The sequence below is a fragment of the Trachurus trachurus genome, assembly GCF_905171665.1.
Source record: "Trachurus trachurus genome assembly, chromosome: 19".
In the NCBI taxonomy this organism is placed as follows: domain Eukaryota; kingdom Metazoa; phylum Chordata; class Actinopteri; order Carangiformes; family Carangidae; genus Trachurus; species Trachurus trachurus.
In genome coordinates, this window is record NC_139913.1 from 23,198,625 (window position 1) to 23,223,677 (window position 25,053).

The following is a 25,053-nucleotide window of genomic DNA, read 5'->3' on the forward strand; positions in this document are numbered from 1 at the left end:
AGACATATGCAAAAAAATTATTTAAAAAATACAGTAACTTCGACCATTAATTAAGTTTTAAACAGTGGTCTACTGATGTGTAGTTTCATCATTAGTTGCCAGTTAAAAGTTTAAAAACGGGGTTTCAATTGTTTATTTGATAGCTAAAAACGGTTAATATATGAATTGGGGGGTGGTGACAGCAATTTTCATTGTCCGAGGTTTGACGGATTGACGGCGGATTGTCCAATAGGATGGAAGTTAGCAACTCCAGCAGCCAATGAGAAGTGAGAGTCGGAGCTGGCACCGCCCCCTACATAATTAAATCCACACCAGCGTGGTGGTGGAAGTGTTTGGAGTTTACGCTGAAGCAGGAGCACGGAGGGCCAAAGAACAACTGAGAGAGCAGCTCGCAGCCCTTCGGTAGGCCACCACAACACGCTCCGGCCCGGAGAACTACAATGAAATATACGTGGAGGTTTACACAGAAGACGTAGGAGTTGACGTCAAAGTGACTTTTTTTGGAAAGTGGAGCTGCTTCCTTGTTCGAAAACGGGGGTGAAATATCTCAACATCCTCACAAAGAAACTTTGCTGCTAGGCTCAGGCTGCTAACTCGCACACAAGCCAGTTAAAAAAAAAAAAAAAAAAGTATGTTCACCGGAGAAGATTTGCTCACCAGCCGTTAGTCACGTCTCTGTCGAGCTACGTTGGAGTTTTTTTTACTCGGAAATGAGTGTTTATATGAGTCGAGCCCGACTTTAGTAACGGTTCTGAGTAGTCATCATCATCATCATCATCCTCAGCAGCAGCCAGAGGAGGAAGAGCTGCAGCTGGTAACTTGGCCAGCCATTAGCGGTGTGTGTGTGTGTGTGTGTGTGTGTATGTCCCCAGGCTCCAGTCGCTCCCACAGGTTTTTGTTTTGTTTTGTTTTTTTGTTACAACAACAACATAAACAACCATGTCTGGTCGTGGTGGAGTCGGACAGACCCGGGGAGCCGCTCCGGGTCCGGGTCCGGGTCCACAGCCCCTCAAGGCCACCATCCCCTATCAGCTGGCCTGCAAGCCCCGCTCCCAGCCCCGGTCCCACCGCAGAGATGGAAAGTCAGGTATGAACCTAACACCTGCAACACTGATGGATCATCACACTGTTATCTGACCTGGATGAATGAGCATAGGCCCAGATGTGAAAAATAAAACCTGAAAATGTACAATGGACTACCTCACATACACTCCTGTATTGTTTTACACCAGCTTTATAAACTTCAGTGTTGTGTAATGTAGTTGAATCAAGTTGATCTACTTAACAACATATCAATTAGTTTGTCTTCCATACTGTCATTTAAATAGATTTAATAAAAAAAAAAAGAATAAGGACAAGGATATTAAAACAGTAGATGGAGGTTTAGTAATACTGAGCAGCTGTACAAAAAAACATTTCCATTATGAATAAATCTGGCAAATACCATGCCAGTTAATCTGTGAATCATTTAGGATGTGAAATTTGAGGAAATGATAAAAAAAAAATGCTTGTTAGAAGAAGCCACAGAGGCCACGGTGATATAGCTTCAGGTTTCTGGCTCTGAACCCAGAGTTATTCACTTTAACAACCATACTCAGGGCAAATAGAGCAGGAAATCCCCGTTAGTGAGAGTCTGGTACCAGCAAATGTTTTTGTAGTGTTTCTTATAAATAAAAAATAACTAAAACCAAACAACCTATTAACCTATTACCAGAATAGTTCCTGGTGTAATTCCTACAAATTTATCTCAGAATGAATCATCAAATCATTTAAAGCAATAAAGTGGCTTATAACTTGCTCTATAAAGTTTACATGAGTTCTTCTACTAACTAATGAAAACCAGAAGGAGAAAAAAAATTATAAATACATTTAACCTGTTACTGCATGTAAAAAAAAAAAAATCCAACAGCTGGAAGGACCAAATCGCAGCAGCTGAGCTCGGGCATGAGGCGGACGATGTCCCTGGACGCCATCATCGGGCCGTACCTGCAGGGACACTGGCCCAAAGACCCAGAGGGCCAGAGCAGTCTGTCTCGCAAGGACAAATCCACTCAGGTCAGCAGCAGATGAAAAGTGTACCTGGGTGAACATAATGATGCTGGCAAGTTTGATCAAACCTGTTTTTGTTTTAAATTTACTATTGTTTTTTTTTGTTTTGTTTTTTTCATATAAACACAAGTTATTTCCAGTAGGTAATACAGTATGTCTGCTGGGTGATTAGTTTGCACATTTCTGCACAGAAGGAAGTTGCTAGTCGATGGTGGGAGGGAGGTGTCCGGCACTTGCACAGCTATTACAGAGCTGAGAACCACAGCCATGAGAACGGTCCCTGCAGTCAGCTGACGAGGTCGTTTTGGCTGCACCCATCCTCTCTCTGCTCTGTGTGCAGGCCCTCGCCACTGATCTTTGGTTGCCCACATCCTCCCCCCCCCCCTTTTTTTGTTTTTCAGTTTCTCCTGCTGTTTCGCTCTTCTACAAGTGTGAAGAGAGTGTCTGTCTGTGGGTGTGGATGATGTGATGTGATGTGGCTGCAGATCAGCCTTTGAGCACGAAAAGCTGATGCGTTCTTAGTGTGAAACTGTTGTTTAAAAAAAAGAAAATGTTTGAAGGCTTGTCACAATATGTGACTTCAATGCAACGGTCTCCATGCTCAGATTTCAATATGGTTGCAAATGCAGATTTAGGAGAGAAAAAAAAATTATAATATATGCAGTTATTTTTAGTCACCTGAACTGTTATTTTGAGGGGAATTGGCTCATGTGGCAGCTGACCATACTGCGGTTTCTTCCCTCCCAGACCCCAGACTCGTGGTCGGAGAACTCCCAGAGCAGGAGAGGAAGCAGCAGCCACAAACGTTCAGCTTCATGGGGCAGCGCCGAGCATCTGCGAGAGGTCAGTATCTGCCTTTATTGCTCAACACGTGTGTTTGTTAACACTCAGGTTTGCTACACTTGGCATTTTTGTATCAAAGACGGCAAGCTGTTGGAGGAAAAAAAAGGCCTTACTCAATTATTTTTGATAGCATTGAGAAACAGGAGATGAGATCTAATGACCTCATCTCTGTAAAGAAACTTCCCCTTTTTTTAGTTTTCACTTGAGCTGAACTCCTCATCGCGTCTTATCTTAACATCACAAAATCATCTCGCCACGATGAGCCTCTGAAGCAGCAAATTGTGTGTGACATGTTAAAATGACGTTGTGCATTTGTGTTTGCGTGTACAATCTAATTGACTGATAATAACCCTCCGTTTATTGCAGATTGCCAAACTAAAACAACAGCTGCAGCAGCGCAACAAACCTTTAGCCTCAGGGGGACATGACAAGGAGCGGCAGCGAGGCTATCCTCAGAGGAGCTGTAACCTAGGAACCACACAGGTACCGTGCCATCGCCAGCACGCACAAACAAACAAACAAAACCACGCTGCGTGTATGCATCTCCAGACACGTTCTCACTGATTTACAGTCACCAGCGTGTACATAGGTAAACAGTGCAGCTCGTTGCAGGAAGTGAACAAAGTAAAAACAGTGAAGCAACAGGAAGACCACTACATCACACTGCTTCTGCTTTTCACGGCAAAATACGCACTTCTTCTTTCTAGCACAGCTGGCCTGCACCGTCTTGTGTGTTCCTCCACTGTGACTGGGCCGATGAGGCTTCAGACCAAAGTGTGTGACATGTCAAACCACGAAAATTGGTTATAATGGTTATAAGACCTGATTTGCACCTGGAAATGTTTATATTAGTTTAATAAGGACATGCATGAGTTGCCAGTGTTGATTATCATTGTGGAATTTGGTGAATTTCAGTGATATCCAGCACATGTTGCTTTCATTATTTTTATTCACCGCATGGAAAGTCTTCAGGATTAGATTTAGTACTAACAATAATAACCAGTTTTTTTTTATTTAAACAGCACTCCTCAAACAAATAATGTCTCACAGTGCTTCACAATGAGAGGGAGCAAGAAAAGCTGAAGGAGAGCTGTGTGAAAACAGCGAGTGTTGGATCTGCTGCTCCTCAGGACTAATGCAGCCTAAATTCCATTTCACTTGTTTGTGTGTCCTCAGACTCAGCCAATTCCCATCCCCCTCGCTCCCCTGTCTACTCTGGTCCCTCGGCTGCGCTGCAGCGTGGAGGGCCTCAACCAGGAGCTGGAAGGCATGTTCATCTGCCAGGCACCACATCCTCAGCACAGGGTAACTGCCACTCGCTCACCCACTGCTGGACAAACCCCCAGAGCTTGTTTCTACTGACAAACAAAGAAGGATTCTCTCTCCTAAAAAGTTTCATGTTGATAATAAATAAATAACACGGTTGTTTCCTGCATCATCAGCTCCTGGAGGTTCCAGACGGCCACCGGGCCCCGGTCCCTCCGCTCAGCTGCAGCAGCGGCTCTCAGAGCGACGCCGCCACCACACCCCTGTCCTCATCCTCCACCTCCCCGTCGCCCTGCTCCTCCCCCAGCCTCATCGCAGCTTCCCCACACAACGCTGAAGACGCTCCTCTGGACACACACCAAGGTCAGTTTGTCAGCAGAGTGTCAGTCGGCCACGGCACTAAGAGGACGCTGCATAAAATCAGTTAGGGTAAATGAGTTGAAAGTTTGGTAAGGTGCTCAAACACAAGAAGGACCAAAACAGTTCATCTTGCTTTACTTGTTTAAATTAGGTAGAAATGTTTTTTTATTTATTTAAAGGTTTAAGGATCAGGGACATTGCACATTAATAAAAACATTTAACATGCCAGAATTAGCCAAAAGGCTATTTTGCACCTGTTTTCCCTGGACTGATGTTAAAATCACCCTAAAAGAAAAGACAATTTTTTTTTGATTATCAACATACAAATAATACATTCAATGATTAAAAAGCTGAATAGTGGACAAAAGACAGAGAGCTCAGCGAAGGTCCATGCATACACACACAAACTAACATACAGTAAAACTCAACTCAAACAGCAGCCATACAGCCACACATTGAACACATTAGAAGCCATGCACAAAAAGCAACAATACTAGACAATTAATACACTGACAGACAACATGACGGGAAATTTAATGCTTGCTTTTTTTTTTTTTTAACTAGTGGATTGATTAGTGTTTGGCTTGACCCCATTAATAGTTTAATCAATAGATGATGTTTCCATCCTGTACCTTCTTAATATACTATGTTGCCTTTTTACACACATCAGATCAGAAACTGTATGGAGTTTATCCACTCACCTAAAAAAAAAAAAAAAGGGAATCTGTACAACAAAGGAAATCACTTGCCTGGAAACTCCTAATTGAAGCAGCCAAGATGTCATTCTGCAACTGTGAGAGGTCGTCTGTATTAAGATGCAGAGAAGTTGTATAACCAAAAGGAAAGTCGACTGCTGTGTGTTCACACCTGCTGCAGCCACTCAAGATGTAGCCTAAAATCAGAAAACCACTCAGACACAACCTAAAATCAGAAAACCACTCTGCACATACACGCTATGCACATTGCACATATGCACAATCACCAAGTCTGTTCGCATGTTAGATCGACAGGGGATGATCATCAAAGGTTATTTATAACAGATGGCAGTCGTTGCAGAAAGACATTTAAAAGACCACGGCCACATATTTACAGTTTGTAAATATTTATTATTAAAAACTATATATGTTTGTCATCCGTTCTACGTATACCTCAGAGTAATAAAACACTGAACTAGGAAGAATGAGCCACATTTTCTCATCATATATTTTCTTCAGATGCAAATGACAGTTATATTCTCCACGTTTATGTTGCCTTCATCTATTTGGTGCACAAGTCGCTGTAGTGTGTTCACTTGCACAGTTCAGTCTCGTCCAGGCACGCTACGTTTTCCACGCACAAAAAAAAAAAGCCGCAAATCTATCGAATTTGCAATTTGTGAAACTCAACATTTAACCACAGTCAACATGTGACTTGTGGTGTTTGGTAGTTTAACTAGAAATATTGTTAAACTAGTAGGATTACATGTTATTTTTCTCATTTAAAATCTTTTAAATAACCTTTTTTAACCTTAAATTAAACTTGTCAGTTTAATTTTGGTGCCAGATTTGAGTTTCCACACATACAGAGACAACACAATTAATTGAGTTAATATTTTGAGAGCAGGTATTGCCTCAGGCCTTGTAAACTTTGTTCTGACTTGTCCCCTTCCTTGTTTTCAGGTGTAACAGACGGTGCAGAGGTGTGCGTCCTCTCTCCCTTACCCTCCCAGAGCGAGGCCGACCTCTCCCTGCCTCTGCTCATCTCGTCTTCTCCGGGTCCCAACAAGAGCTGCTGCTTCCAGAGGGAGCCTCCCGAGGGCTGTGAAAAGGTCCGAGTCTGGGACGAGACCAGGTACCAGCTCAGGTTTTTATTGTTTATCCGTCCTGACGTAGTCAACAGAGTGGGTGTCAGTAGGTGTGTGGACGCCCTCTGGTGGTGGCAGCCTCAAAGTCTTTTTACCTCTGATTTAAAAAAATATATAGAGCAGTCCCGTCGAAGCGATTTCGGTTATTTAATTTGATTTAAAGAGTTTTGCAGGAGTTTAACTGAACCTCGTACGTGGCTATGAACACAATTAAAAACATTTATCAGAGTGATCGGTACGTTTCCAGTAATCCTGCCTCCACCCTCACGGTCATGTCGTCACTACTTCTGCCTTTGTAGTCCTTCTCCTTTTTTTATTCTAACACATCTTGTATATAGTTGTGTGAAATTTTGTTGCGAGTCTATACTTGCTATAGTTGCAGTATAATACTGCTCTTGATTCCAGTTGCGTGTTCGTACCATATAGTGTCCTGAGTGGATTTCAGGGCAGGAATAACTGTTGGTTGTAGGTGTGATATAAGGAGTGATGACCTATATGTATATGAGGCTTGTAGTAGGTGGCGTCCACACACCTACTGTAGCTGCTGTGATGTTGAACTTATTTTGATGTGTGTTGGTTTGACCTCACGTTGCTGCCCCTCTCGTTGTGCAGCACTCCACGCCAGTCGAAGCCGGCCCTCATCTCCTCCTGCCCGGACCCCAACAAGGTAAACTTTACCCCCCATGGGGGCTCAGCCTTCTGCCCCGTCAGCCTCCTGAAGCCCCTGCTGCCCTCCATGGACCTGTTGTTCCGCAGCCTGGCCGTCTCTCCAGGAGGCAGCTGCTTGAGCCAGGGATCCAGCTCCTGCCAGGCGGTTGCCTCTGGCAACCGAGCCGCCGCTGCTGCTGCTGCTCCGGAGCCTCCTGCCAGCGCCGCCGCAGCCCTGGGAGAAAACTCTGGGGAGGGCCTGGCTTTCTGATCACAGCTCCAGCTCTCTGCTGTGGGGATGAATGTGCATAATGCAAATCTTACAGTGTTCTGGGGTGGATTTGCTTTGTTGCTTTATTTTTTTTAGGAAAGCCCCCTTCCTTTTCTACAGAGGTATAAATCAACCTTATTTTAAAGAAAAACAAAAACATGAAAAGAAAAGAAAGTAACTCACGTGTGATCCAAAGGATGTACTTTATACGTTTGGTTGTTTTTGGGTTTTCAGGCATTGTGATGTCTCTAAATTAAGACCTTTACATTGAATCATCCAAAGATTTATTTCTGGCCAAACCTGAGTGAGACACAGCAGTCTGCTGACACGACTGCTCACTTTACTCTTAGCTCCGTCTGAGATGTGATTGGTTGGATGACTTGACCCGCCACTGCTGCACAGATCCTTCTGTTTCCCCAAAGAAGCCGCGTCACAGACTTTATTATTTGATGCTGGTTTTTTAAACTGCGGCGTGTCATGTCCGTCTAAAACATTAGGAGGAAAAACCTTCCCCGGATCAGTTTTTTTTTTTTTTTTTTTTAAGTATTCAAAGATATTTATCTAGTAATTCTCGACTGGACCCTGCAGCTGTAGCTGGTGTACAAAGCATGACAAATCAGTGGGGTACGCTTTTTTTATTTTAATTTTTTTATCTGACTTAGAAAATGAATAAGTACAATGAAATTGCATTTTGATTAATGTAGACTGAAGGGAATATTCTAGTTGTTGGACTTGGGTAGCATCAATACCTAAAAGGCTTCAGCTCACGCATTCCTGCTTTAAAAGTTGTACAGATATAATTTTTGTCGTCCTCTTGTTTACGTGCAACTAAAGTAAGTTGCGTACGACGTGTTGATGGATAAAACCTGTTCCTTGATGTTCTAACCGTGTGCTTGATGGTTTTGTTTATAGTTTTAAGGTTTCGCTGCCTAGTTGACTACCTAACCAGTTTTAGTGGTGTAGATTTGTCATCCTAAATGTTTCTCTGAAGATGTTCTCCCTCTTCTGCCAAGCTGACAAGTTGATGTTCAAATAGTTTTTATTTCTGGTAGACATGTTTGCACAAATTGAACTGCTACTTTCAAGTCGCAATTCTTATTTTTATATTCACTTTTTGTACTTCATTGTAAATTTAAGAGTAGTAATGTGTATTTTCTACGTCTTTTTTTTTCAATTACCTGCAACATAAGCTAAAAAAAACAGTTACTTTTAGTTTTGTTTCTTCTGTCGGTATAATTGAGGCAGGTGTTACATGAGATATTGTATCAGGTGGAATTTTTTTGTTCTTGTTGTTATGCACTTCCAGGAGAGGGTGTTTTGTGGAGGAACGTATGTTAGTCCTGGGTTCAATGTTTGACAGGAGTTTTGTGTGTGTGTGTGTGTGTGTGTGTGGATGTGGATGGATGTCTGTTTGTTTGACTAACTTCTACTAGTGTTTGTAGTATCCTGGTGAAATACTGATGCATTTAAACAATGTCTGTTTCCAAAAAAAAGCCTCAACGTCAATGTTGAATGAGTCAGTGTGGACGCCGGGGACGTGTTGTTATCTCAGGTTCTGTGTTCTGTTCACATAAACATATGATTGATAACATGCTCTCTCTGTGATTATTAAATTAGTCTCAAGTCTAATGTGATGCTCTTGTCTGAATATTAAAATGAGAAAAACAAAAAAACAGCATGCACCTGATCTGTAGGGTGTGCAGTTTTTGCAGCATTGCTCCCTCACATTGTTTCATCAGAGTGGGTGTGAAAGTTTGTGTCGTTAACCCGTGACATTTGACATTTAGAGACTTTTAAAGACTGGGTGAGGGGTTCAGCTCAATACTAAGAACTGACTCTAACCTAACTATGTGACGGTTTGAAACACTTTTTGAGTTGTCACTTCCTCCTTGTCAAATCCCTATATCTTTGTCTTCTTTTAAATATTGCAATTCGGTTCAATTTATTTCTAGGAAAAAGTTGAGAAATTAATCTACAGTAGATTGCTGCATTGAATCTTAGGAATTGGTGCTGACACATGAGATAAAGCATGAAGAGTTAGCCTCATAGCATAATTGCAAAGTCATTTTTTGGCCAAATTGAGACATCTGCCTAACTTTCCTCTCCTACCACTGCTGCATCACCTTGCCTTATTGGCTATGTCCTCAACCATTCAGAACACTTTTTAGAGTCCAAAATCACTATCTGCCTAAGTCATCTTTTTGACTTTGCTTGCTAGAAATTGTGTTTTTTCTTTTTTTCCCCGAAAATGTTCAAATATGACTTAGGCAATTATGCTATTGGGCTAACATTGTTGATTCAGTGTCATGAGGTTTCATATTTTTGGATACAGAATATTTTTTAATCACTGCTTAATTCATGGTCTTTGTGATCATTAAGAGCTTTTAAGTGGAGTTTTCCTCTCCAGCTGCACCTGCTGTCCCAGCACATGCTACGGGCTGCAGTCCAGCAGGGGACAGATGTGCAGCTGTTGTCGTTTCATTGTGGGATTGGCTGACAGCAGAGGAGGAGGTGTGTGTGTGTGTGTGTGCACTTCAGTGTACAGTAGGGCCTGTGGGAAACGGTGAGATCCTCCAGAAGCAGCACAGCAGAGTTTGACCCACACGTTGACTATTCGCATTTTTCTCTACGGACTCGCTGCCAGCGGGAGGATTGTCCGACATCATGTCGTCTTTGTTGGGAATGGTCGGGAAGCAGCTGAAGAGCCACCCAGCTGTAAGTTGTCTGTACAATCTGTCAACGACCCGGTGACATTGAAACGTGTGTGTGAAGCGCCGGGAGGACGCGGTGTAGGCGCTTCTTAATTAACCTTAAGGATGTCCTGTTACCTATAAACCTATTGGCATCATCTGTATTTAAAAAAAAATCATGCGACATTCGGAGAGACAGAAAAACGAAAATCTGCGGCGGAGCTTTTACTATCTGCTGCCAAATTCCTCGACAGCTGTACGCAGAGATTTCGGAATTGGATGATAAAGGACAATTTACAATACGACTAATTTAAAGCCATTAACACCTCTGAATACAGTTATCTTTTTTTTCCTGATCTATATTGGCCTAGCCTACTCTTATTCTGTCGGTATAGCCTTGAATTTCATCTGCCGCCCTATAAGCCTCATTGCAGCTTCATTTGGCAGCAAAATGAAACCATTTTCAGTGATGACAGGAAACGCTCACACACGAGACAATACTATAAGAAAAATAAAAACGCTATTATAATACCGTAGTCTAAGGGAAATAATGTGCGGAGGAAATAGACTGCGTGTTCCCCCTCCCTTGAATCGACTGTATATGTTCACAGCCATGCATGCCGGTCGCTGCAGCACGTATACAGCACTGTATGTTCTACTGGAGCGAGTCCAAGCCAATGCATGTGGAGTCTAGTGCTGATCAGAGGGCGACTGGGTGAAACAGTTATTAATAGACCAGTGGGTAGACATGTTTTTGTCCCCTGCCACACAAGTTGGAACCTTCATATGCTATTGTGATATGAAGAAACAACATATGATTATATATAATATGGTATAGGCTATACATGATATCCCCTATCAGCCTGTATGGCCTAGTTTCCAGTTGAAGTGAGTTGGAAAGATTTTTGGACTCTATGTAGAAATGTGAACTAATGTGAACAGCAGCAGATGTTTGGCTCCGTCTTTACAGTGGTTTTTATTCTTTGCCCATCAGCTGATCCCCCTCTTCATCTTCATCGGTGGCGGGGTAACCATGAGTGGTACCTACTTGGCTCGGCTGGCTCTGAGAAACCCTGATGTCTCGTGAGTACCACCAGTGACAGTAGAAATAGGAAATGTGATTTTGTGCTGTAAATGATTGTTAAACCTGAGCATATTTTGTCTTATTAAATCATTTCCTTCTTCTCTTCTCTAAACCAGATGGGACCGCAAGAACAACCCCGAGCCCTGGAACAAGATGGAGCCCACTCAGCAGTACAAAGTAAGAGCTCTCTGAACATTATGATTAAGATTTCAAGCACAACCATGTTGCTATAAAAGGGACAACCCCATATCTTTTCTGTTATCTTGCATCAAAGTCCATATTGCCTTCCGCATACTGATTGTGTACATTTGTGTGTGTGTGTTTCTAGCTTTTCTCAGTTAACATGGACTACTCCAAGCTGAAGAAGGAAGGGCCTGATTTCTAAACCCTGTGTCTCTGACGCTGTGAAGAGCCTTTGCACTTTCTGCCAAATATGAAATAAATCCAAGACATTGAATGAAGGTTATACCACACTGCTTGCTACACTCATTCAGTCAGTTCATTTCCAGTGTGAAGGGCTGAAGGGATCATTCACCTTATCGATGACTGTATGAATAAAGCAGGCAACCACCTGTTTTACTAATTTATGATTTATTTTTGACTATGTTGTATCATAAAAACCATTTCAATCACACCTGTTGTATCTGTATTGTATTTTGAGACTGTTGTCATGAGTGTCATGAAAGGTGCCACTTGATGGTCCTGTCATGAAATTCAATAGCCTACCCTAGACAAAGATTAGTTTAAAACACACTGTCACTGTTTGAATATCTGTGTGTCCACTGTCCACTACTTTCAACTAGATTTGAAACAAAAGGTCACTATCTGTACCTGACTATTGGTAGTACTGTGAAATATCCACAAGGCCTGAAATTATTAATATTTTATGTTTGGTAAAATCATTTTTTTTAAATGCTACGGGCAGAAAAAAAAGTTTCATCATTTCAGAAAGACAGAGAAAAGATTAAGATTAAGATTAAGATATACTTTATTAGTCCTTGACAGGAAACTTGTCTTGGGCACAAGTGCTGACATAGCTGCATCTAAACCACACATGCATATAGCGAGCACATGGTACTCATACACCTGCACATTCACATGTAGCTACACACACATCCACATACACGCAGAGAGCATAATTACACATGGTGTACACATTCATGTCCATATACACACAGAGCATATTACACAGAACATATTACCTATGGTGTACACATACAACTATGCAACAACCAGAGAGCCGCAGAAAGTATGGTGTGTGTGGAGCACATAGACAACCACCATTATTTAGATGAAATAATAGAAAAAATAAAATCAAAAATAAGAATAAGACTCAAACGTCCGTAACACCTGCTTCTACTCTACTATGGAGGAGGCAGGGCCAGTTTTTTGTTAAGAAGTGTTATGGAGGTAGGAATGAACGGAAATCTAAATCTATTACTTTTGTATTTACTGGCCCTGAAACGTCTTCCCGAAGGAAGGAGTTGATATTCTGACAGGAGGATGTTTGTTGGATCATTAAGGATCCTGTGTGCCTGTCTGATCACTGTTGTTTCATATGTAGTCTGAAGGGATGGATAGTCTGTTTTTCCAGGACCTATTTGAAAAATAAATAACAGACAGTGAAAATCAGTGAATCAGTAACCTGGGATTGAGAGGGAAGAACACACTGTGTAGCTACATTTAACCAGACAATGAAGGGCAAACACTGCAGGGGAAATTCTGTCTAGGGGAGACCGGAGGTGGTTGTAACAGCATCACTTTCACCAATAAGGGATAACATTAGAGTTCAATATCATGTGGCTTTACCCACTCACTCCCAGACATTGCAAGTGAATTTGCATGGCTGTGTCAATAAGTGTGTAGATCTTACAGCAAAAAAACAACAACATCTTTTTTTTTTAGGTCAGAAACCATTTTGGACCAAGCCTAAATTTTGACTCGCATCAATACTACTGAATTATGTAACTTGTATAAGATGAAAGAGCAGGTTCTTAGGTAAAATATGAGTCATTTCATCAATGTTTATTTCAAACCACCATGCTGGTATGGGTAGTCAAACAATGGCTGACAGTGGTGGGGATGGTTGGAACACATTTTATCTTTGTTGTTTTATTAAGTGTCATTAAGTGTCACCATCTTTCCTGGAATTTTACTTGGACTATGAGCTGCTTATGACCTCCTGCTGAGGGTTTCCATTCATACATGTGTACATGTACAAAAAGTGTTACAACCACCCCCGTCTCCCCTATTTATAATGATTGGGATGCTTCAGTGCTTGAAATATAAATTGGTGGTGGAGAGAAGCAGCAGCACCTGAGTGAAAACTTTTCAATAATAATATGAAATTTTCTCTTCCAAATCCGATCCAGTCTTTCTTACAAATTGTAACATCTTTAGATAAGACGCTAACAGACGCTCAACAACAAAGGTGTTGTTAGGGAACATTTGTTTGCAATTTATATATAAAAACATGGAAAAACTCAAACTGAGCAGTTATCTTAATGGAAAGACTATCATATAGGCTACTTGACTTATCTCTCCCCCTTGCTTAGCATACTGGCAAGTAAGAAAATAGGCTACATTTTCCTGGTAATGTTTATGTTATTGAACCCTGGGCTTTGATTTTTTTCCCCCAGCAGCTGTTGTTCTCATTGTCTCCAGCAGAGTGTACTGTTACTCTAACTTAATCTAATTTTCTTCCTGTTTAATTCACTAACTCATCAACAGCCAATTATTGCAAAACCTAATAATATAATATATAATAACTGAGAACTAATAGGCCTACTATAATTTTTGATTGACTATAAAAGTGGATGAAGATTTCTGTGTTCTTTTTTCTTTCTTTCTTTTAATTTATTTGTATGTAGTGTTAAGTATAAATATTAAAAGTATGAATTAAAAAGAAAGAAAGGAGGAAAGAACATGATAACTCCTTGTTATCCCTTGATTCACCAGATGGTGGCAGCAAGGAGAGGGGAGGACAAACTATCGTCTCGCGAGGTTTCACTTCAAAATGACGCGCGGGACGGCATGAAGTATGAATCCGTTGGGTTGGACAGTATTTGACACAAAATAGAGGCGAAAACATCGTTTAATGAGATGAAACCTATATAAACAAGACCGGCCTTGGTTCCACTTGGTTTGAGGAACTCTGTTCTGTTCGGGGGAGGGAAAATCGTTTAGATTTTCCAGTATCGTCGACAGTTGAACCCGGGTAACGCTGCTGTTTGTTTCACCGTTTGTAAACGTTTGTGTAGCTTGTGTTAGCTAACACCAGCTAACCAGCAGCTAACCAGCTGACAGACTCGTCTCTAAATGGACCACACGGAGAATGTGTCTGCTCGGGTCCTGCTGAGACAGATCCTCAGCACCGAGGAGCCCAGGACCCCCATCACCCGCAGGTAGCTACCGCTTCTGTCCTTACTCTGTGTTGCTGCTAAAGTCAAAATGATGTTGATGTTTCAAGTCTCTGCCTGCCTTAAAAACAATGTAAGTTATTGTTTGCATGTAGTGAAGTGTTAACACGAATAAAGCAGAAAAAACTACGGGAACTATCTAAAACAGACGTTTTTAGTTTAGTTTAGTTTATTAAGATCCCTATTAGCTTTTACAAAACAGCAGCTATTCTTCCTGGGGTCTTTTCATTTTCATGAGTAACTAATATGCATGCCAAAAGACACTTAATACAACAAACTTAATGCATACAAAATGAAAGGACCCCCAAACTGATGGACAGATGGAGCAGGGACCCTGCCCCATTGTATAAAATTGTGTTGTAACATTAAACAGGGCCTAGTGCCATAAACGAACCTTGTTATTGTGCATTCAGTACTAAGCTACACAGCATCATATTCATGTTTTTATTTTAAATATGTGCAGGTACAGTAAGTAGGGTGGCTGATACAAATGCCAATCAACAATATCTGTCACTTGCATGATAATCATGAAGACAAACTCTTCAAATACTGGGTCTCCACACCAGTTAGTTGGACCAGTCCCAGCCTGGTCAGATGCTACATGAACTGATGAAGCCTCTTGGATGAGAGGTGAAACGTCTTCCTAGACAAATAACTAAGTCCAGTTCCAAACATAAATGTGGAAATTAAAAAATATTAAAAATCCAAATCCAAAAACCAAACATTTTGTTGAAGACCTCTGATCTAAAAATGACCGACATGTATTGCAGAGGAGGAGACACAGGTTTAAGCTAAGTTGCCACAGAAATTTTTAAATGACTCTCAGCTACTTCATTGTTTTGTCTTCAGTGCCTCACAGGCTCAGAGCAGCGGCAGCAGCAGCAGGCGCAGCAGTAGACTGAGCAGGAAAGATGCTGGAGGCCAAACCCCACAGGACATCCTGAGGCGCAGCCTGAAGCACAAGATGCGTGAGGTGAGTAGGAAGACCAGAGTGTGTGGTGATGATGTGGACATTAAAGGAGAACTCTGGTCATTTTTGACCCCTAAATCGTTGTCCTGATGGTCACCCAGTGTTGGTTGGAGCAAAAAACGCGACTAAAATTGATGCAGGCAAACCGGAGTTACACCATGGCTAGACGGCGCTAGCGATAGCCACAACGCTAAAGTATGGGGGCAATTTTTCAACCACAACAAACACCCAAAAAACAATCAAATATCTCTGGTACATGACTTGAATCCTTATGACACACCACTGAACCCATAAACTGTACAGTATAAACCGCTATAAACAGTATAAACTTTGTGTTTTTGCATGTAGTCACTCACCTCAGACGGCCTAACTGTGGAGCATCCTGGGAAGACATTACTATCCGATCGCAGAGCGCCTTCTCCCCACCACAGAAACAAACACTTTTTCCTTGTTGTGATGATTTCTTTACTAAAATAAACGGTCAGAGATATTTTGGACATTACCACTGCACTGCTCCACTGTTTATTTTTGTAAAGAAATCATCACAACAAGGAAAAAGTGTTTGTTTCTGTGGCGGGGAGAGCAGGCGCTCTGTGATGGGATAGTAATGTCTTTCCAGGATGTTTCAGAGTTAGGCTGTCTGAGGTGAGTGACTACATGCAAAAACACAACGTTTATACTGTTTATACCGGTTTATACTGTACAGTTTATGGGTTTAGTAGTGTGTCTTAAGGATTCGAGTCATGTACCATAGATATTTGATTGTTTTCTGAGTGTTTGTTGTGGTTGAAAAAATTGCCCCCATACTTTAGCGTTGTGGCTATCTCTAGCGCCGTCTAGCCATGGTGTAACTCTGGTTTGCCTGCATCAATTTTAGTGGCGTTTTTTGCTCCCCCCAACACTGGGTGACCATCAGGACAACGATTTAGGGGTCAAAAATGACCGGAGTTCTCCTTTAAGAGTCTGGTGAAGCTGATCTTTCTCCCTTTATTTTTCTTTAGAGCATAACCAGGAAATCCCTGCCTGCCACTACAAGGAGAACTACATCCTCTGTGTCCAGAAAGGCCAACACTCCTGGTCCGGCCTCCCTGCTGTTTGATGACGGGGACACACCGAGACACATACTGAGGAACATCGTGAGGACGGGTATGTGCTTGACGTGCCAGACTTTTCTTCACACATCACGGTGCAGCTGTTTTTGTTGTCATTTAAGCGTGTCCTTTATTGTGTGATTCAGAACCTGTGAGGTCTCCAGTGGTTCATCACAGAGCTGCGTCAGAGGGGCCACAGCTGCTTTCAGCCAACTCCAGTATCGCCAGCAAGCGTCCAAGGTCCGCTGTTTGGTATTTCACAGTTTGAATACCTGCATTAGTAGTTAGTTAGGAGGAATTTACCTTTTCTACCAATCTGTAGCTTTAACAAAATTCCACTTGAGTATTTTTCAAGCAAAATCGATTTGATTGTGTTTAAATGGATAAATTATGATCAGTGTTTATATAACAAGTTTTTATTTTCTTGACTTTCAGTATTGAGATCTCAGGGCTGGATCTGCCTGATTTAACTATTGCTGCTGGACTCAGCACTGTGAAGGGATTAAGCAGGAAGAGACCCCGTCGGAGCTTCAATGTGACAGCTTTTGAAAAACGTCTTAAAGATGGGAATGGTAAGGTCAAAGCTACTACTGACGGCCGGGCGCCAACAATTGAAAAAGATACTTTAATTGTTCCTGTAAAATTATACATTTGCTATTTGGCAACATGCACTTGTGCTGCTGCTATTGCAATAATGGGAGGATTGTGTTGTAACAGTTACCATACTTGTTTTACGGATTTACTAACAGAGGCCTCTGTTGTAGATGTTGAAGAGGAAAATGAGGAATCAATAAGTGACCACTCATCACTTTCTTTGTCAAGGTAAGTGGCATAAAAAACTACAATGTTGTGTGGTATTTTAAACATGAAAGGTTGACTCTGATTAGGCATTGTTGATTTGACAGTGAATCTCACTGTCTCTGTATCTGTTTTGCAGCTCCACTTCTTTAAGTCTAAAAACGCCCTTTGTGGATGTGCGGACTGAGAGGAAGGGCCTCCAGAGAAGAGTTGGCAACCGTCACAAGATCACAGAGGAAGAATTTGGAGCTGCTGTAGATAGATGGCAGACTGGAAGTGATTATGGTGATTAATTATACTTTTCCTACCAAACCCTTTTTCTTTTTTTCCTCTTTTTTTTTTTTTTTTTTTTTTACATTTGTGAGCATATTTATAATGGGTAAACAAGAACACTGATGTGTGAAAAATGATCAAATATCCCCATATACTGAGGATAACCTGCAGTGATTCAACAAGTGTATACTGACACTCACAAAAGGAATTTATTATTATACAGATAATATATTTTACATATAGACGGGTTTCTTGTGTACAAACAATACTAGGTGCGCGCGCAGCCAGGGGGCAAAAGAAAAGACTGCTCGGAGTGAACTGATACCAGTGTAGATGCCGTATTGTTTGTAGGACTGCAGCCGATATCGCTCGGCTTGGGCAGTATCCGAGTGCCATTTCACTACCCCCCCCCCCCCGGTTGGACGGTCTGATGGGGGGCAGGTAGCAACACGTTAGCTAGCATTAGCATGTTACCATCACAACACGACCTGCCCATCTGCCGGTGTGTGTAAGTGCCTGTGGAGAGAGAGTCGCGGCCACCACAGACTCGCCACAGACTCGTTGAAATGCTGGTTGATAAGTTTCATTTTTTATCAGACCCATAGCTATAATATTCCCAGAATGGATTTCAGATATGTCCAACTGGCCAGCTATCATATGGCATTAACAGTTATCTCATAGAGAAACCCAGTGTGTACGCAAACAGCAATTTGCGTGCATATAAGTCTGTATGTGCAAAACCTTTTAATTTTTAAAAATGTATATTATTTCTAGTTTTATGACACCTGTGCTGCACAGACTCTCGCCGCCTTTAGGACCTTCGGGACCCCAGTCCGCCCTTTCAATGGCCTGGAGCCATAATCTTCTTCTTTTTTTGGCAAACGGATGAGATTCCCTCGGTTTATTATATAATTTCCATCCATCCTTTTGCCGGTTTGTGCAGTTAACAGCACAACAACTCCTTGTCCTTTTCGTTTTCTGCTTGACTCCGCTTGTAAATAATGAGAAATGTCCCGTGTTCTGCCCCCTGGCTGCGCGCGCATATCGGCCATGACGTTGCACAGAAACCCGTATAGATTACTGCTGTTTTATTGGTTTGTTGATTAACAGTTTTCTTGTTCATACTCTCATCTCCCTTTCCATTACCTAGCATTGAGCAGCTTTGCCCCAGTGGAGAAAGGTCTGAATGAGACCAGCTGTCCTGAGGGCTTCACCCTGGGCCTGAGCGAACTCAGTGAACCTGATGTCACAGCCGACATTGTCAACTGCAACACGGCGCTCTACAGCCACCCCGACGCCACGGCCAGCAGCTTTTTAAATGCTGCAACGCAGGACAAACCCACGGTGATGGCCTCTCAGTTTCAGAGACTGTTAGAAGAGGAGCAGAGCAATCAGGGGAAAGATACCTCGGGGTATGCAGCATTTCCAACCGAGGAGGAGGAGGATATGGCAGAACCTCAGAGTGAAGAATGTGATCCGAAGTCGCAGTTGGAGAAAGATGAGGATGCTGCAGAATGTCAAAAAGAGGAATTGAAAAGTGCAGATGATCACACAGAGCCTCAGCCCGGTGGAAGCCATGAGACATCAAAGTCTGAGGAAGAGCAGGACAAACTGGAAGCTCAGATAGCTGAGGAAGGTCCAGCTGATCCTCCCAGCCAAGGAGATGTTGCCAGCAGGTCTCAGTCTCAGTCTGAGGAGAGTGATGTGGTACCCGACTCCCAAACTGAGGGAGGAGAAGAAGCTGGAGATGATTCCCAGCCGGAGGAGGAAGCTGCAGCTGAGTCTCAGTCTCAGTCTGAGGAAGAGGAAGAGGAAGTTCTACCAGACTCTCAAACTGAAGGAGGAGAAGAAGAAGAGGAGGAGGAGGAAGTGGCTGCTGACTCTCAAACTGAAGAAGAAGAAGTAGAAGAAAAAGGGGAGGAGGAGGAGGAGGAAGTAGCTGCTGAAAGTCAAACTGAAGTAGAGGACGGTGCAGTTGACTCTCAATCTGAAGAGGACGGTGAAGCCAAGGCTCAGTCTGAGGAAGACAGGGATCTGACTGAGTCTCAGGCTGAAGACGACCACCGTGGGAACCAGGAGGAGGGAGAGGTGGAGCAGACCTCAGAGCAGCTGGAACAGGACGTAGAGCACATCAGTCGCAGGGCTCAACGCTCAGAGGGCCGGCTCGTTGCTCCTGTTACAGAAGCAGGTAGGGTGAATAAGCTATAGTTGTAAGCAACATAAAATCCATGTTATGGTATTGTTAAAGGGATACTTCACCCAAAATTGATAATTCACCAATTTTCTACTCACCGCCATGCCAAGGAAGGGTTTGGAGAACTTATTTATTTATTTCGGACATGTTAATTGAATCAGACTTCATCGCACACAATTTCAGTTACACATTACAAGCGAGCAAGCAACTTTCTGAGTTATCAAAACGCTTTAGGAGTTCCAGGGGGGGTCCGGCTGGCTACGGATTTTCATATAATGGCGGCGGATAGAGTTCACTTTTGAGTCGTCCAAAACACACACTATGAAACATCCAGATACCTCCATACTGCTCGTCTGTACTGACCCAAGTGTCCTGAAGCTGCGACATGAAAAGGTTGTTCGGAAAAAAAAAGAAGTTAATTTGATCTGTTCTTAGCCTTGTTGTAGTAGCAGCTCCCAGTGGCTCTGTTGTTGTTTGTGCACATGCGCGAGATTTGCTGTGAGGTGTTCGTTTGTCGTTGTAAACCATTGGATGTATTGATGTAAACACGGAAGAACATCTCGCAGGAAATCTCACTTGATTTAATATCCCTTAAAGTGAATTTTCTCATGAAGGTTGTGTTGTTTGTCTGTAGGATGGTCTGGGGACAGGTCTGAAGGGCTCGGTGCTGCTGATCTACACAGCAGCTTAGAAACAGGAGGCCGCAAGAGCAGCCAGACTCAGGCTGGGATGTCTGACCTGGCTGTGTCTCCAACCCATGGACAGGAAGATGCTTCCTGTACGGAGGAGGAGGAGGAGGAGAAGGAGGAGGAGGAGGAGGAGGAGGAGAAGGAGGAGGAGGAGGAGGAGGAGGAGGAGGCCCAGCCTGATGTAGAGAAGGAGAACTTGTCTCATCAGCTGCAGGCGTCGCATGATATTGAAGACGGCGACGACCTGCACGGTGCTTCAGCTGGAGAAGCTGCTGCCGAAGCCCCCGCTGAACAGGAGGAGGAGTGGGAGGATGAGGACGATGATGAAGAGAGTGAGGGTCAGTCTCTTCTCTTTTTGTGTGTGTGTGCAAGTATATTTGTGTGTGTGTGTTATTTTAAATAACCGTTTTGTTCTCTAAACTCTCCAGAGTTGCCTCTGCAGACTCCAGCGTTTGTCAGAGCGAAAAGGAACTTCTTTCAACAGGATCCTCAGGCGTCTCCTGTTCTTAAAACGATTCAAGTTGGGCAAGTTGCACTTGACGCCACAACAACTACAGTCCTTCCTTCATCAGAACAACTTGCAACATTTTACATTATAACAACACATAAATGGCTGATAAAACAATTGCGCATAAATGTCAAATGCAGTTTCAATAAAGGCGGATATGAACTTGTATGTTTCAGTACATTAGTTTTTTATGGCACTGACACGTTCTTCTGTCTGTTGTTCCACCAGTGGCACCAGTAAAACGTCCCCCACAGCTAAACCTAAGCAGGTGCAGAGGAAGAGGAAGAGACAGACGGCTAAGAGAGACGGAGGCCTTCCTAAGAACTACCTCATGGGTGTGTTCAAGCACTTTGCCAAAACAAAGGTGTCTGCGGATGTTTACCCTGTCCTTAAAGAAATGTAAGTAACTATTACTAATACAGTGGGTACGGAAAGTATTCAGACCCCTTTCAATTTTTCACTCTTTATTTCATTGCAGCCATTTGCTAAAATCAAAAAAGTTCATTTTATTTATCATTAATGTACACTCAGCACCCCATCTTGACAGAAAAAAACAGAAATGTAGAAATTTTTGCAAATGTATTAAAAAAGAAAAACTGAAATATCACATGGTCATAAGTATTCAGACCCCTTAAAATGTTTCACTCTTTATTTCATTGCAGCCATTTGCTAAAATCAAAAAAGTTCATTTTATTTCTCACTAATGTACACTCAGCACCCCACCTTGACAGAAAAAAACAGAAATGTAGAAATTTTTGCAAATTTATTAAAAAAGAAAAACTTAAATATCACATGGTCATAAGTAACCCTTTGCTGTGACACTCATATTTAACTCACATGCTGTCCATTTCTTCTGATCCTCCTTGAGATGGTTCTACTCCTTCATTGGAGGTTACAAAAGAATTTCTGCAGCACTCAAGGTTCCTAAGAGCACAGTGGCCTCCATAATCCTTAAATGGAAGAAGTTTGGGACGACCAGAACTCTTCCTAGACCTGGCTGTCCAGCCAAACTGAGCAATAGTGGGAGAAGAGCCTTGGTGAGAGAGGTAAAGAAGAACCCAAAGATCACTGTGGCTGAGCTCCAGAGATGCAGTGGGGAGATGGGAGAAAGTTCCACAAAGTCAACTATCACTGCAGCCCTTTGTATTGGGCAGGTGATGAGCAGTGCCTGGTTTTCTCCACACATACCGCTTAGAATTAATGCCAAAAAGTTCAATCTTCGTCTCATCAGACCAGAACAGATTTCTCATAGTCTGGGAGTCCTTCATGTGTTTTTTGGCAAACTCTATGCGGGCTTTCATATGTCTTGCACTGAGGAGAGGCTTCCGTCAGGCCACTCTGCCATAAAGCCCCGACTGGTGGAGGGCTGCAGTGATAGTTGACTCTGTGGAACTTTCTCCCATCTCCCCACTGCATCTCTGGAGCTCAGCCACAGTGATCTTGGGGTTCTCCTTTACCTCTCTCACCAAGGCTCTTCTCCCACGATTGCTCAGTTTGGCTGGACGGCCAGGTCTAGGAAGAGTTCTGGTCGTCCCAAACTTCTTCCATTTAAGGATTATGGAGGCCACTGTGCTCTTAGGAACCTTGAGTGCTGCAGAAATTCTTTTGTAACCTCCAATGAAGGAGTAGAACCATCTCAAGGAGGATCAGAAGAAATGGACAGCATGCAAGTTAAATATGAGTGTCACAGCAAAGGGTTACTTATGACCATGTGATATTTCAGTTTTTCTTTTTTAATAAATGTGCAAAAATTTCTACATTTCTGTTTTTTTCTGTCAAGGTGGGGTGCTGAGTGTACATTAGTGAGAAATAAAATGAACTTTTTTGATTTTAGCAAATGGCTGCAATGAAATAAAGAGTGAAAATTTTTAAGGGGTCTGAATACTTATGACCATGTGATATTTCAGTTTTTCTTTTTTAATACATTTGCAAAAATTTCTACATTTCTGTTTTTTTCTGTCAAGATGGGGTGCTGAGTGTACCTACATTAGTGAGAAATAAAATGAACTTTTTTGATTTTAGCAAATGGCTGCAATGAAACAAAGAGTGAAAAATTTAAAGGGGTCTGAATACTTTCCGTACCCACTGTATATATATAAATTGAGCAAATTATGCAACAAAAAGATCACAAGATTGGAGGCTGGTTGTTGTTTTTGATATTTTCATCAGTGTGTGTGGTGAGTATGTTGCCGTGGAGATAATAGATGCTTGTCATTGTTTTAACAGAATGGATAAATTCTTTGACCGGCTGGCGAATGACTTGGAAACGTATGCAGGACATGCTAAGAGAAAAACCATCGATGTTGAGGATGCTGTACTCCTGCTGAAAAGGTTGGTGTGTTGTGTGCTCAACTGAGCTTGTATGTGTGTGTTTTATTTTTATTTTTAGGATTTATTCATTTTTGTGACTTCCTTTTTTTCTATAATGTGACAAGAAACTCATCCCTGACCCATAGAGTTGGTCCAGTTTTGATATAAAATCTTGATTAGAGCAGCAAAAATAAAATGCTTTGAGTGCAGGAGTCACTGCAGTTTAGATCATATTCATCCACAATGTTATGACATACGGTATAAAGACATGAATGTTGCAAAAGAACAGGTGAAAAAAACGATTATACGATTATACCAACCTCTAGATGGCAGGCTTGAGCTCCATAATCAGTCTAATAACTTAGTGGTGTGTGTTTGTGCTCTGCAGACAGGGTTATGTGAACGACAAGGTGCCTGTGGAAGTGCTCATCGAAAAATATCTTCGCATGGAGCAGCGCAAGCTCCTGATCCCCATCGCAACCAGTGGAAACGTTGTTATCCCAAAAAAGCGAAGGTGAATGTTTTAGATCCAGCAGAACTCTTTGACTGCTACTCGTTTTTTAAACACTGCATTTGATTTGTCTCCATTTGTCAGAATATTAAGATTTCTGTAAATTTGTAAATATTTGATTTGATGTCTGTCTACCTTTCTTTCTATTCTCATTTATTTACTGTGTAACTGTGTGTCGGTTATCTGTGCAAACATCACTTAGGCTTACAGCTATGTCAACTTTCATTTATATTTTATATACTACATGTTCTGACAGTATGACATAAACATTTGGTGCGCAGATTAGGAAAATGAATAAATGTTGAAATAAAGTCTCCCAGGTCATATTTCTGTTTTAATTTGTTCCCATTCATGCTTTCCCTGTGTCCACTAGATGGAGCAAATTCATTGTAACTCACAAATGGGTTTATCACAGTTGGTACAACTGAGGCAAACAACTGTTGTGTCAGTGGGAAACCTAAACACAATGGTTGACATTTGAAGTTTGTTCGCACAGTTTACTACAATAGAAACACAGTCGCTGCAAAGACCTTGGTTCTTGAACATCAGAGGATACAGATGTGTTAAAGACACATTCAAGGTGAGCTGATGGATCCAGAGATTAATTCCATTCACATCTTAATTAAATTCAACCTTTGAGGGTCGATATCTGTTAATCTTGGCACGCTGTGTTAATAATCTTGGCATTAGGCAATAGCTCATCTACTCTGCTGATTAAATTAAGATAAATAGGTTTTCAGTGGTGGTAAAATTAAACCGAGGCAATGCATCCACGTGAATGACTTATTGACATAATGGGGCAATAACTTTTAATTTGCACCTCTTACACACAGGCAAGGTGGAGATATTTCAGTTTAGTTTGTGGTGATGTCCATACAAGATAAATTATAGCTCTATATGTATAGGTAGGTCTACTCTACAGTTTAGAGAAGTGGTTTGCAACCAACATAAATGTTTTATTCTTTTTAAGTCTGCATCAAAACTGGCAAAGAAATTATCTTCAATCCATTCATGCAACGCATTAAGTTTTCTTCATCCTACTCCTTTCCATGCATGGAATGTGTGGATTATAATCTATCATCATTTTGTCAATAATGTATGAATTGAACATGTCCATGTGTGGAACATATATGAAAATATGAATGAAACATCTATGTAAAAGTCTAGTGTTGGACAAATCCATGTATTATTGATTTCTGCTAATTTCCAGGCAAATCTGGATTTCAAACATTTACC

At 41.9% G+C, this 25,053-nt stretch overlaps 3 protein-coding genes across 3 annotated transcripts; all 3 read left to right on the forward strand.

The window, feature by feature from the left end:
* The first annotated feature begins 356 nt into the window (after positions 1-356).
* Positions 357-8,861, forward strand: LOC311002714 (protein FAM117A-like). The gene is made up of 8 exons (XM_083994165.1): positions 357-1,087; positions 1,910-2,055; positions 2,797-2,892; positions 3,259-3,375; positions 4,069-4,197; positions 4,335-4,521; positions 6,177-6,348; positions 6,974-8,861. The coding sequence occupies exons 1-8, from the start codon at positions 940-942 to the stop codon at positions 7,278-7,280; spliced, it is 1,302 nt and encodes a 433-aa protein (XP_083850291.1). The 5' UTR covers positions 357-939; the 3' UTR covers positions 7,281-8,861.
* A 910-nt stretch (positions 8,862-9,771) lies between these two features.
* LOC311002739 (cytochrome c oxidase subunit NDUFA4-like) lies at positions 9,772-11,688 on the forward strand. Its single transcript, XM_083994194.1, has 4 exons — positions 9,772-9,995; positions 10,965-11,053; positions 11,171-11,231; positions 11,383-11,688. Exons 1-4 carry the CDS (start codon positions 9,945-9,947, stop codon positions 11,437-11,439), a joined length of 258 nt encoding a protein of 85 aa, XP_083850320.1. The 5' UTR covers positions 9,772-9,944; the 3' UTR covers positions 11,440-11,688.
* A 2,684-nt stretch (positions 11,689-14,372) lies between these two features.
* cenpt (centromere protein T) lies at positions 14,373-23,824 on the forward strand (the record flags this gene model as incomplete). Its single annotated transcript, XM_083993930.1, has 15 exons — positions 14,373-14,458; positions 15,323-15,446; positions 16,445-16,589; positions 16,681-16,774; positions 16,970-17,106; positions 17,299-17,356; positions 17,472-17,617; positions 18,756-19,345; positions 19,412-19,793; positions 20,434-20,577; positions 20,722-20,826; positions 20,917-21,013; positions 21,225-21,395; positions 23,223-23,331; positions 23,699-23,824. The coding sequence occupies 15 exons, from the start codon at positions 14,373-14,375 to the stop codon at positions 23,822-23,824; spliced, it is 2,514 nt and encodes an 837-aa protein (XP_083850056.1).
* Positions 23,825-25,053: the final 1,229 nt, after the last annotated feature.